The sequence below is a fragment of the Scyliorhinus canicula genome, chromosome 16 (assembly GCF_902713615.1).
Source record: "Scyliorhinus canicula chromosome 16, sScyCan1.1, whole genome shotgun sequence".
NCBI classification, from domain to species: Eukaryota; Metazoa; Chordata; class Chondrichthyes; order Carcharhiniformes; family Scyliorhinidae; genus Scyliorhinus; species Scyliorhinus canicula.
The window spans coordinates 32,116,115-32,129,606 of record NC_052161.1 but is presented as its reverse complement, the minus strand read 5'-3'; the positions used below and the strand labels follow the sequence as shown (position 1 = coordinate 32,129,606).

General features: G+C 44.8%; 1 protein-coding gene across 2 annotated transcripts in view; it reads right to left on the bottom strand.

Moving 5' to 3' along the window:
- LOC119950753 overlaps positions 1-13,492 on the bottom strand; it is a 354,917-nt gene that overhangs the window by 50,773 nt on the left and 290,652 nt on the right. For both annotated transcript variants that reach the window (XM_038773466.1, XM_038773467.1), the window contains 3 exons: positions 10,322-10,383; positions 9,896-10,011; positions 4,337-4,493 (listed from right to left, as the gene is read on the bottom strand). In XM_038773466.1, coding sequence (XP_038629394.1) covers positions 4,337-4,493; positions 9,896-10,011; positions 10,322-10,383 — 335 coding nt within the window. The remainder of the gene's footprint in view (positions 1-4,336; positions 4,494-9,895; positions 10,012-10,321; positions 10,384-13,492) is intronic.

The window sequence follows — 13,492 nt, the reverse complement described above, 5'->3', positions numbered from 1 at the left end:
GTGCTCCGGTTTCCTCCCACAGTCCAAAGATGTGCGGGGTTAGGTGGATTGGCCATGCTAAATTGCCCGTAGTGTCCTAAAAAAAGGTAAGGTTAAGGGGGAGTTGTTGGGTTACGGGTATAGGGTAGATACGTGAGTTTGAGTCGGGTGATCATTGCTCGGCACAACATCGAGGGCTGAAGGGCCTGTTCTGTGCTGTACTGTTCTAAATTCTAAAGTACAGCACAGAACAGGCCCTTCGGCCCTCGATGTTGTGCCGAACAATGATCGCCCTACTCAAACCCACAAATCCACCCTATACCCGTAACCCAACAACCCCCCCCCCCCCCCCAACCTTACTTTTTAGGACACTATGGGCAATTTAGCATGGCCAATCCACCTAACCCGCACATCTTTGGACTGTGGGAGGAAACCGGAGCACCCGGAGGAAACCCACGCACACACGGGAAGGACGTGCAGACTCCGCACAGACAGTGACCCAGCCGGGAATCGAACCTGGGACCCTGGAGCTGTGAAGCATTTATCCTAACCACTATGCTACCGTGCTGCCCCTATGCTACCCGCAGTTTCAATCTCAAACCTTAAGTCTCATTGGTCCCACCATTCACTGTGGTCCCAGATACCCCTTTGCCCATGCCACACCATTATCAGTTTGCACTTCCAGCAAGACCCCATAAAATACTCTTGAGTTCGCAAGGGCAGTAAGAAATCCAGCTAAACAGGTATCCAATGAGATGTTCCACTCCAGAAAGCTCGAATCCAATAAATTCAATATAACTAGGTTGAGGGCAACTTACAATGAACAATGAAGTACCATTTCCCACAAGAATGCAGCATAGCTAGTTTTCACATTGCACTGGGTGCCATATCAGGGACCACTTTGTAACACACCCTGAAATGAAATACAGTCAGAAAAGATATTACTGGTGATCCTTAGAGGCAAGATGACGGGAAAGCTCACAAGGCTTAAAGATATCAGGGATGGGGTTTTCCGTGCAACCTGCCACATGTCTCGCGGCGGCTGAGGCAGCCTGCCATTGGCCAGTGGGGGGATCTTCTGGTCCTGCCGTTTTCAATGGGGCTTCCCATTGAATGCGCCGCTCACCACTGGAAAACCCGCGGCGAGGGTGCACTGCCGACGGGATCGGAAGATTTCCCCCTTCCCCAGCGTGAATGAACAGAAAAGTCCGGTTCTGGTTTTCCACAAGCTCATTCTCCAAACAACGTCTGACAGGTATTTGTGATTTTAACAAGAGAGTGAGGCAGAATCATTTTCACTTGGGAAAAGTCATTAGTTGGAATTGCTGGGCCTGCTCTACAGGAATCGAGTTGAGAAAAAATGTATTAGATTTCCCAAAATAGTCTGATACTAAGTAAAACAGACACTTCAAAGAAAATCACAGATTAGAAATTTGTAGCACATTTAATGAAGCAATTGCACAAGATTATTTTTACATTTCACGGGAAGTCTGCTTTTGCAACAGTGAACAACAAACCCCATGGATTAATCACCATGGATTTATCACTGCTGTACCATGAGGGACAAATTAAGTGTTAGTAACATGTTACAATGAAAATGGCTCACTGTACCTATTTGCACAAATTGAATCTTATTTTTCTGCATAATTTATATCAAAGAATCATGTGATTTGAGCATTTTTGTGCCAGCACCATGTTTTTAACCTTAAAGAAAACAGCATTTAATATTTTACGGCTGCTTTACCCTGAATTATTTGTATTGTACTGACAGCTGTGAGGAATAGTTTTTCCCTTGGAAAATAAATCATGATGTTACTTTATATCTGTTTTGAATTTATCCAGGCTCATGGAAAACCATTTATTCATTTATTTGAATGAAAAAATAAGGAACGGATTCTCCAACATCACTGGCACAATTCCCAACCATTCCTCCCTATTGTACGGTTATAGCAGAAATGGTACTTCGGTCATTATTGTCAGAATTCATGTTGGAGTGCAGGATGAGTTAGATTTTGTAGTCAGGGGCAACGCAATGGTACTCTGCACTGATCCCAAAGATAGCTTCCCTCAAAAATCTAGCGAATTCTAGGAAGTGTATTTCCCCTTTGGTGAAAAGTCAAGGGGACCTCCAGGTGTGCAGCAGCAAAAATGCCAGCAGACAGCCAATCACTTTGAAGCGCTCTTACAGAAAGAAAATCAGGAAGTTAAAAACACTTTACCCGTCATATTTAATATAAATTTTCAGATAGTAAAATACACGCGTCCCGCTCCACATTTCTGCCTCACCCCGCCGGCGGGATGCTCCGTTACGCCGCCCGGTCAATGGGGTTTCCCATTGTGGGGCAGCCCCACGCCGTCAGAAAAACCCCTGGCATCCTGCCGGTGGAGAATCCCACCCATGATTATGATTGGATTTAGGTCGAACCTAAAATACATGCAATTTTTAAAAAACATATATTTTTTATCATAATGGAGTAACTGTTCATGCTGACAGCTCTGCCATTGTTACCACAAAACTTCAGGCCATTATATCCAGCATGCTTATTGCTTTTTATGGCAGCAAACATACTGAAATGAGGGGTGCAATTCAGCAGACTCGAGTTAAAGTCCACTGAACAGCACATTTAGTGGGGTGTTTCTCGGAGGCTGAAGTATCGAGAAACATCCCGTTATCTAACTGCATCCTCACAATGCCAGGGTGGCACTGCCAGGGTGCCAGGCTGCCTGTGCCAAGGCTCCAGGTGCCAGGGGGAGTACTAGGATGTCACTCTGCCTTGTCCCCGACCAACCGGGACTCTCCAATGGCCTGGCAGACCCCGCCAGATGCAGTTATGTCTGGTACACATTTATCTGGCCCAGTACTAAACGGCGCCCTGGCGAGATCTCCCAGAGATAGCCGGTGAGTCCTGGGCGGCGGGTGAATCCGGTGCCGAAGTATTTAAATGAACCGTAAGCGAGATCCAGATCGGACCGGGTGGAGTAAGTCGGGTGACCCGCGCAAGGTTTTGCGCCTGATTTGGGGCTTGTGCGCGATTCACCCATTGTGCCTGGATTTGCACCGGCACTACAGGGTCACTGAATCATCCCCGAGATCTTCAAATATCAGTATTATAACTTATTAAATATGTAATAATAATAATAGTACAAGTAAGATGAACAGCAATAAATCCTGGGGTCTGTAATCCATCTGCTTGGTTCTTTCCATCTGCTAAACCTTTATATTTGAGATGTGAAGGATATTCCAACAGGCCAACCAGATTAAAGACTATTGTAAAGCAATTTACCAATAACATGTCATTGCTTTGATGCCATTCCTAGGGCTGTAAATTTATTTTATCCTGTACTTTGGCTAATTGAAACTAGTTAATACAATATCTCAACTATACGGAAACTTACTTCACACAGTATATAAACCTCTTTTAATTGAAGTAGCTGGAATGTGAAACTTGCTATCACATGATGTAATTGAAGAAAGAGAATAAATGTGGTTATTGCGATGTGTTGGTAAAGTAGGTGGGAGGAGGTTTATGCAGAACATAAATATCAGCATAGGCAGTTGGATTAAATGGTTAATTTTTCTGATGTAAGGGTTACATAATTCGCGGATTGTTAAAGTTTAATCTCTGGATGGGGCAGCACGGTGGTGTAGTGGTTACCACTGCTGCCTCACGACACCGAGGACCCAGGTTCGATTCCAGCCCTGGGTCACTGTCCGTGTCGAGTTTGCACATTCTCCCCGTGTTTGCCTGTGTTTCGCCCCCACAACCCAAAGATGTGCAGAGTAGGTGGATTGGCCACGCTAAATCGGCCCTTAATTGGAAAAATAAATTGGGTACTCTAAATTTATTTTAAAAATATATCTCTGGATCCGAATTGACATAAGTTCACAATCGTTCGACAAGCTCCACTAAATCTCAAAGCATCAAGGTCAGTTACTGTCTCCTTTTAAGTCTTGTACTTTACGCTGAACAAACATTTCAAACACAGCCTCTCAGTGGTGACCAAAACTCAACAAGGATGAAGATGAGAAGATGAGGGACAATAAAAAAAATGATTTGGAGGTGAAGTTTTTGTTTCTCAGCATTGAGCTGGACTCTCAAAATCAAAGTCAAAAATGAGATACGTTAAGGCCTTGCTTATTAACCATTGTGAATTGCTGGCCCATGTCCTGCCTGTCAGTACCAGTGCACTGGTACACAGATGTCAACTCACTATTCAATTAGTCACAAAATGTTGAACTTTATTCAATGGTTATATTGAAAATTGATATATCCTGTATCAGGGATACCAAGACATAACTCAATTTAGAAGCAAGATTAAGTCATCCATGGCTTGGTGCACTGAGAGGATTACTCACCAGGTCTGACTTTGTTGGAGATGAGTTCAGGGAATCTGTGTCTTTCAATATGTCAGGTGACTGTAAATGTGCCTCTTGGCTGGGAACCAAAGGTCGGGTGACAGAAAGTCTATTTGCAGTAGAAAGCACACCATCATCTGCATCATCCAAACTTGATCTGAAAAAAATTTGTATTCATTCGTAGAAACATCATTAATTATGCAACAGAATACATTTTAAATCACAGATTTTAATTGGATCAGTATCTGCACTGGACAATCAATATGCATTATAGTAATTTACTGAGGTGCTGACCTGGGGAAATTCCAATACAGGACTAAATGCAGGCTGAACACCTGAAGCAGCATTCCATAGTTAGGGCGAAGCGACTCCACAGCCAACAGGCTCTTAGAGTCCTCGATGCTGGGGCAGACCAGCGCGAAAGTGCAAAAGACAACGCTGAAGCATTTGCAACCATCTTCAGCCAGGATTGTTGAGTGGGTGATGTAATTGACTTCCTCCTGAGGTCCTCGGCATTGCGGAAGCCTGTCTTTAGTCAATTCAGTGCACTCCATGTGATAGCAAGAAATGTACGTGGAAGAGACTATTGCCCCAACAATAATAGGTGGGATATTCCAGCCCCTCAATGGCTGTGAAGGTGGCCCGCCATTAGCTGATAGCACGATCTTCTGGTTACACCAATGTCAAGGAGTTTCCCCTTGTATACACCCCACGCGCCCCACGCGCCGGGAAAGCTGTGACAGGGCTTTGCCGCCAACAGGACCGGAAGATCCCGCCAACAGGAACAGACAGAAAATTTGGGCCATTGAGTGCAGTGCTGAAGAGTAGTGCTCAGATCTAGCCACCCCTCGAGCCATATAACTGCCATCTACCCAACAGTGAAAAGCTGTACAGCTATGTCCTGCAAACAAAAAGCAGGACAAAGCTACTCCAGTCAATTAATACCACATCAGTCCACTCTCAAGCAGCAGAAAAGTGATGTGAGGTGTTGCCGACAGTGCTCTTCAGCAGCACTCAATTATCAATAACCTGCTCATCAATGTGCAGCCTGGCTTCAATCAAGATCTCTCGGCTCCATACGCCATTACATCTTTGGTCCAAACATGGACAAGAGTTGAATTCCTGAGGTGAGCTTAGAGTCACTGTCCTTGACATCAAGGAGCAATTGACTAAGGGTGGCATCAAGGAGTTCTAGTAAAGTTGAAGTCAATGAGAGTTGGGCAGGAGCAGGGTGAGAATTCGTTCCGGTGTGAGGAATCTTTCCAGTGGTTGGAGTAATACCTAACACAAAGAAAGCTGGTTGTGATTATTGGAGGCCGATTAGCTCAGCTCCAGGACATCACTGCAAGAGTTCCTTATGGGGGTGTCCGAGGCCCAACCATTTTAAGCTGCCTCATTACTAACCATCCCTCCATTATAAGATCTGAAGTGGAATGTTCACTGATGATTAAACCATTCACTTTCATTTGTAACTCCTCTGCTGATAAAGCAGTCTCATGCCTGCATGCTGCAAGAACTGGATAATAATCAAGCTTGGGCTTGCGATTGGTAAGTAACATCCCCAGCATACAAGTGTCAGGCAATGACTATCTCCAAAAATAATCTAACAATCTCCACTTGATACTCAATGATATTACGGTCGCTGAATCGTCCACGATCAACATCCTGGGTTACAATTGACCAGAAACTTAAATGGCCACAAAAGTACAATGTCGACAAGAGTTCTAGGTTGTCTATGGCAAGTGGCTCACCTCCTGACCCATCCACAAGGCACAAGGGCAGTACGGTGGCAGAGTGGCTAGCACTGCTGCCTCACAGCGCCAGGGACATGGATTTGATCCCGGCCTTGGATGACTGTGTGGAGTTTGCACATTCTCCCCGTGTCTGCATGGGTTTCCTCTGGGTGCTCCTGTTTCATCCCACAGATCAAAGGTGTGCAGGTTAGGTGGATTGGTCATGCTAAATTGCCCCTTAGTGTCCAGGGATGTGTAGGTTAGGTAGGATTACAGGGATAGGGCAGGTCGGGTAGGGTACTCTTTCAGAGGGCCGATTCAGACTCAATGGACAATGGCTTCTGCACTGCAGGGATTCTATGGTTCTAAGCCAGGAATGTGATTAAATACTCTATTTGTGGTCTTATGGTCTTGGCTGGATGAGTGCAGCTCCAGCAACATTTAAAAAGCTTGACAGCATCCAGGATAATGCAGTCTGTTTGACTGCCAGCCCATCCACCATCTTAAACATTCATTCCCTCCACCACTGGAGCAGTGGCAGCAGTGTGTACAATCAACAAGATGCATTGCAGCAGTTTACCAAGAATTCTTTAACACCACCTCACAAATCCACAACATTTACCAGCTAGAAGGACTATACTTTATTGGGGGTTTTCAACAGACCCCCCAATAGGATCAGAGAGTTGGAGGAACAGATTGGGTGGCAGATCTTAGAAAAGTGCAGAGTTGTTGTCATGGGTGACTTCAACTTCCCTAATATTGACTGGAAACTCCTTAGTGCAAATGGTTTAGATGGAGCAGATTTTGTCAGGTGTGCCCAGGAAGGATTCCTGACTCAATATGTAGATAGGATGACTCGGGGTGAGGCCATATTGAATTTGGTGCTTGGCAACAAACCAGGCCCGTGTCAGATGTCTCGGTGGGAGAGCATTTCAGTGACAGTGACCACAACTCCTTGACCTTTACCATAGTCGGAGAGGGACAGGAACAGACAGTATGGGAAGGTATTTAATTGGGGGAGGGGAATTTATACTACTACAAGACAGGAGCTGAGGAGCATAAATTGGGAACAGATGTTCTCAGGGAAATGTACAACAATAATGTGAGGGTTGTTTAAGGAGCACTTTCCGTGAATGCTGGATAGTTTTGTCCCACTGAGACAAGGAAGGAATGGTAAGGTGATGATAAGAGAAGTGGAGCTTCTAGTCAAGAGGAAGAAGGAAGCTTGCATAAGGTTGAGGAAGCAAGTATTTGGCACGGCTCTGGAGGGTTACAAGGGATCCAGGAAGGAACTCAAAAATGGACTTAGGAGAGCTAGAAGGAACATGAAAAAGCCCTGGTGGGAAGGATTAGGGGAAACCCCAAGGCATACCACACTTGTGTGAGAAATAAGACGATGATCAGAGTGAGAGTAGGGCTGATCAGGGATAGTGGAGGAAACTTGTGCCTAGAGTCTGAGGACGTAGGCGAGGCCCTAAATGAATACTTTGCTTCAGTATTCACTAAAGAGAGGGACCGTGTTGCTTGTGAGAACAGCATGAACCAGGTTAATAGGCTCGAACAGGTTGATATTAAGAGGGAGGATGTGCTGGAAATTTTGAAAAGCATCAGGATAGGTAAGTCCCCTGGGCCTGACAGGATAAACCCAAGGTTACTACGGGAAATGAGGGAGGAGATTGCTGCACCGTTGGCGATGATCTTTGCGTCCTCACTCTCCACTGAAGTAGTACCGGATGATTGGAGGGAGGCGAATGTTGTTCCCTTGTTCAAGAAAGGGAATAGGGAAATCCCTGGGAATTACAGACCAGTCAGTCTTACATCTGTGGTGAGCAAAATACTGAAAAGGATTCCGAGAGATAGGATTTACGATTATTTAGAAAAACATAGTTTGATGAAAGATAGTAAGCATGGCTTTGTGAGGGGCGGGTCATGCCTCACAAGCCTCATTGAATTCTTTGAGGATGTGACGAGACACATTGATGAAGGTCGGGCAGTGAATGTGGTGTATATTGATTTCCGTAAGGCATTTGATAAAGTCCCACATGGTAGGCCCATTCAGAAAGTCAGGGGGGCATGGGATACAGGGAAATTTGGCTGTCTGGATACAGAATTGGCTGGTCGAAAGAAGACAGTGAGTGGTAGTGGATGGAAAGTATTATGCCTGTAGGTCGGTGACCAGTGGTGTCCCATAGGGATCTGTTCTGGGACCTCTGCTCTTTGTGGTTTTTATAAATGACTTGGATGGGGAAGTGGAAGAGTGGGTTAGTAAGTTTGCCAATGACACGAAGGTTGGTGCAGTTGTAGATAGTGTTGAGGGCTGTTGCAGGTTACAACAGGACATTGACAGGATGCAGAGCTGGGCTGAGATGTGGCAGATGGAGTTCAAGCTAGATAAATGTGCAGTGATTCATTTTGGAAAATCAAATTTGAATGCTGAATACAGGGTTAAAGGCAGGATTCTTGGAAGTGTGGAAGAACAGAAGGATCTTGGAGTCCACGTACATAGATCCCTCAAGTTGCCACCCACGCTGATAGAGTTGTTAAGAAGACGTATGTTGAGTTGGCTTTCATTAAGAGGGGGATTGAGTTTAAGAGCCACAAGGTTCTGCTGCAGCTTTATAAAACCCTGGTTAGACCACACTTGGAATATTGTGTCCAGTTCTGGTCACCTCATTATAAGAAGGATGTGGATGCTTTGGAGAGGATGCAGAGGAGATATACCAGGATGCTGCATGGACTGGAGGGCATGTCTTATGAAGAAATGTTGAGTGAGCGAGGGCTTTTCTCACTGGAGCGAAGAAGGAAGAGAAGTGACTTGATAGAGGTGTACAAGGCGATGAGAGGCATGAATAGAGTGGATAGCCAGAGACTCTTCCCAAGGGCGGAAATGGCTGACATGAGGGGACATAATTTTAAGGTGATTAGAGAAAGGTACAGGGAGATGTCAGAGATCGGTTCTTTACACAGAGAGTGGTGGGTGAGTGGAATGCACTGCCAGCTAGGGTGGTGGAATCAGAGTCATTAGGGACATTTAAGCGACTCTTGGACAGGCACAAAGGACAGCAGTAAATTGAAGGGGTGTAGGTTAAGTGATCTTAAATTAGGATAAGTGGTCGGCACAACATTGTGGGCTGAAGGGCCTGTACTGGGCTGTACTGTTCTACGTTCTAATAGCAGCATGAAAACGGCAACAGCTGCAATTTCCCCTCCATGCCCATGCACCATCCGGACTTGGAACTGTATCGCTGATCCTTAGTTGTCTCAGAGATCCTGGAATTTCCTCCCCACCAGCACTGTGCCAGCAGCAGCATTGGGAGCACTGGAAACTTCTGGGAGGCAAAGCAGTCCCACCACAGTGAGGAGCAGATACATCTGGAGTAGCAGGAGGGTGAGGGGGTGGGGCAGCTGTTTGATGGGCATAGGGCATGTGCCCTCTGAAGTGGCAAAATGCTCAGTCCAAGGGGAAAATTAGGGATGGCATCAAATGCCAGCCTTGCTGTCCACATCGCAGGAACATATTTTTTAGACCATCTGACTACCACAGAAATTTTTGAGTGTGAATGGGACAATGGGCAGTTGAAAATTAACACCATTCTTTCGGATCTTTCTCACCATCTTACTTGAATGATATCTTCAACAAAAAGAGTCATCAGGATTTTAAAAATCTAATCCTTTAAACAAAAAGTCACTTCGGACTTGCGTCAAAAGTAAAATATGAGTAAGCAATTGTGAAGATCCTTGTATTTAGAAAGTGAATCAATCTCAGTGTAACTTTTCTCTCTCCTCTCAAAGCACATCAGGTTATCCAAAGACTCTGAATACATACCCTGAACAAGGAGTGGTTGAATCGGAGAGCCTGATGGGAGGACATTTTATTGGACTGTCTTTCAGAGAATCAATCTTCAAGTACATGGATTGTTTTTTTGCATTTGTGTCATGGTGCTAGAAGAAAAGAAAAGCAGAATAACACTACTTTCAGAACTGGGTATAATAATTTCCCTGCAAGTGGTAATGCCAAAGTTACAGCAGAAGAATGGAAGAATGCTCCAAGCACATTCAGCTCCTTTAACCTTCTTAAAAAATGGATGCAGGCAGAGAGTGTCCCAAGTACAATATGATCTTAGTATGGACTCTATAAATAGCTCAATCAGTGAAATGGCAGCACTTTTCCTCAACCAAATGCAATAACATTTGAATAGATTCAACTATACAACTGTTTGACATTAGGATTTAACATGAAGTTGATACTTACAGGTGATGATGAACCAATTTTTTCCATGTACTCAATTTCTAAAGAGTGTTCATATCCCAGCACTGTAAAATAAGGCATTGAAAAACCAAATTTAGAAAATAGAATGGCGCAGGCTGCTCAAGTAGATTCTGAATAATGGGTTCAATGTGAGATTGGCACATTGCTGCGTTAATGGAAAGCACTTATATTCTAAATCATTGTGGCTACAGCATACTCTCCCCCCCCCCCCCCCCCGGTAAACATCCACATAGTCACAGTGGTATTTTGGCAAACTACAAGAATACGTCATGTGTCTATTTGTCATATTGCCCAAGATCACATTGAAAGCAATTAGATGACAGTAAGCTGTATAAGGGAAATAAAACATGGCCGTGAAAGGCAAGTTGAGAATTAAATTAGTTATAAGAACTATTGTAAATTACGGTCTTTACAAAGTGTCCATGCCTAAGTACAGACATGGTTCAATTAAAGAGGGTTGAAAAAGAAAATTCTGCATTTATGCCGTACTTTTCACAAACACTTGACATCTCAATATGCTTTACAGGCAGTAAAATGCATTTTGAAATGTGGGTACTGCAATAACGTAGGAAACATGGCAGCTAATGTATAGAGAGCAAACTTTCACATACACCAATGCGATAATGACTAGATAGTCTATTTTTGTAACATTGATTGGGAGATAAATCGTAGCCAGGTCAACAGGGATAATTCCCCGACTATTCTTTGCAATAATGTTATGGGATCTTTTTCATCCACCTGAGGGAGGCAGATGAGGCCTTGATTAGTGAAAGGTTGCACTTCTGAAAGTGCAGCCAGTGTTCACTCAGTACTGCGCGGGAAAGTCAACTTCGATTTGTGTACTCAATTGGGATTTGAACCTGGAACTTTGTAACCCAGACAAAGGAGTGCTATCAACTGGGCCATGGCTGCCACTAAATATGACTGATTATTTTCTGCCCTAAAAAACTTTTACATAATCAATCCAGTTATACTATAATTAGTAAGTAGGGATTGTTGAAATAGTTATGATAAGATTTTTAATGTAAATTTTCAGACTCTTTTCGGATGATCATAGAGTCCCTACAACGCAGAAGAAGGCCATTCAGCCCATTGAGTCACCACTGATCCTTGCTTCAATAGAGCACTCCATCTAGGCTCAATCCTCCACCCCTATCCCAATAACCCCACCTAACCTTTGGGCAATATTAGTGCGGCCAATTCACCTAACCTACGCATCTTTGGACTGTGGGAGGAAACCGAGCACCCAGAAGAAGCCCATGCAGACACGGGGAGAAAGTGCAAACTTCACACAGTCACCCAACGTCAGATCAAACTGTGTCCCTAGCGCTGTGAGGCAGCAGTGTTAACCACTGTGCCACCGCGTCACCCTCAATCACTAAGGACTAATTTGCTTCCTAATTTGAGACCAGAGTTAATCATATCTGGCCCAACTTGTAGATAGTCAGAATCCTTACTACCATTCTGTTATTTTATTTTTGACTTCTAACAATGATTTGCTCTAAGCAAACATATTGGCCGTGATTTAATGGAAAAGAAACAGAGTCTCGTTTTGGGCATGTATAAGCGGGTGTTTCCCGGCGCTTGCAGCACCGAGACCTACCCTGCTATTAAACCGGACTCCGCTTCTGTTCTGGGCCTCGGCTGGCACCGGGGGTGCCCAGAACCCACCCACCGATCGCCTGGGAGCTGCTGCCCGCCTCCCAGTTTGTGGAAGCCAGTGCTAAACGGCGTCTGCTCAGGGTCTCTGAGGTTAGATCGTTAGACCCTGCACCTTGGGTAACTCCAACGCAGACATATTCAAGTGAGCCTAATTGCTTATTGGAATATACAAATCACGCTGCCTTGCGAGATCTCATTAGAGGTGTTACGAGGCAGATTATTACACGCACCCATAATCTGGAAATTGTACTGGCTCGGAATCAAGTTGAGCAACAAAATTATGCTAATCTTTTACATCTATGATTTGTTTGCACTTGTCAAGTTTATTGCTCTCAATTTCCAGCTAGTTAAAATTTCCTGCCTCATTTCAACTACCTATTAAGTTTTTAAGATTGTATTTACTTTCCTCCATGCGTAACCAGACCATTATCTTATTCATCTTTTTACTTCTAACTCTGCATACAATGCTTCAGTGACAAATGATTGTTAAAATCTTGTTTTCTATCTTATGCCAAGAGTGCTTCAACTGTCTTCAAAATCACTGTTAAGATTTGATGTATGAGGATAGAAATCATAGAAATTGACCACACAAACACACACCAATCAGCTCACCATGCCCAGGCCAGCTGACAAATAACTATCAGGCCTAATACCACTCTCCAGCTCTTGGTTCATAGCCTTGTCAGCTTCGACACTTCTAGTGTGTCTCCAAATACTTTATAAATGGTATGAGGCTTTCTACCTCTACCGCCCTTTCAGATAGTGAGTACCAACTCCCCACCACCCTCTGGGAGAAAAGTAATTCCCCTTCAATTTGCCTACCTCCTTTCTTAAATCTTGCTTATGGACTCGTGCATTATAGGGAACAGAGTCTTCCTAAACACTCTATCCATGCCCCTCAATTTTTTTATGCTTCAAATAGGTCTCTCCTCAGTTTCCCTTGTTCAAGTGAAAACATCTCTAGCCTCTCCAATCTTTCCTCATAACTAACAACATCCTTATAAATCTCCTCAGTACCCTCTCCATTGCAATCATGGGCTGGATTCTCCATTTCTGCGGCTAAGTGCTGATGCCGGGATTGGAACAGTGGAGTTTTACGACGCCAAAACTGGCGCCGAACCCTCATGGATTCCGGGACCAGTGAGAGGCTAGCAGCGGCGGTGGGTATAACTCCTGGCTGGAGAATGGCCGGGTTCGTGGTCACACATACGCACACGAGGACCTAGAGGAGTCGCACCGTACAACATGGCGCCAGCCGTGCACGGACCCGACCTGCCAAATACGGCCACACAGGACAACCCCTGGCCACCCCTCACGAGTTCCCCCAGCCCACGTTGAAGGCCCCCCCTGGCCAGCAACATGGTACACGGTCAACTGTGGCAGCGTTGGACTCAGTCCACACCCGCCACGCCGGGTTCCTAATCGCTCAGAACACACGTAAACCGCGTGGAACTCAGCCCATTGGGGGAGGAGCATCGAGGCAGTACCTTC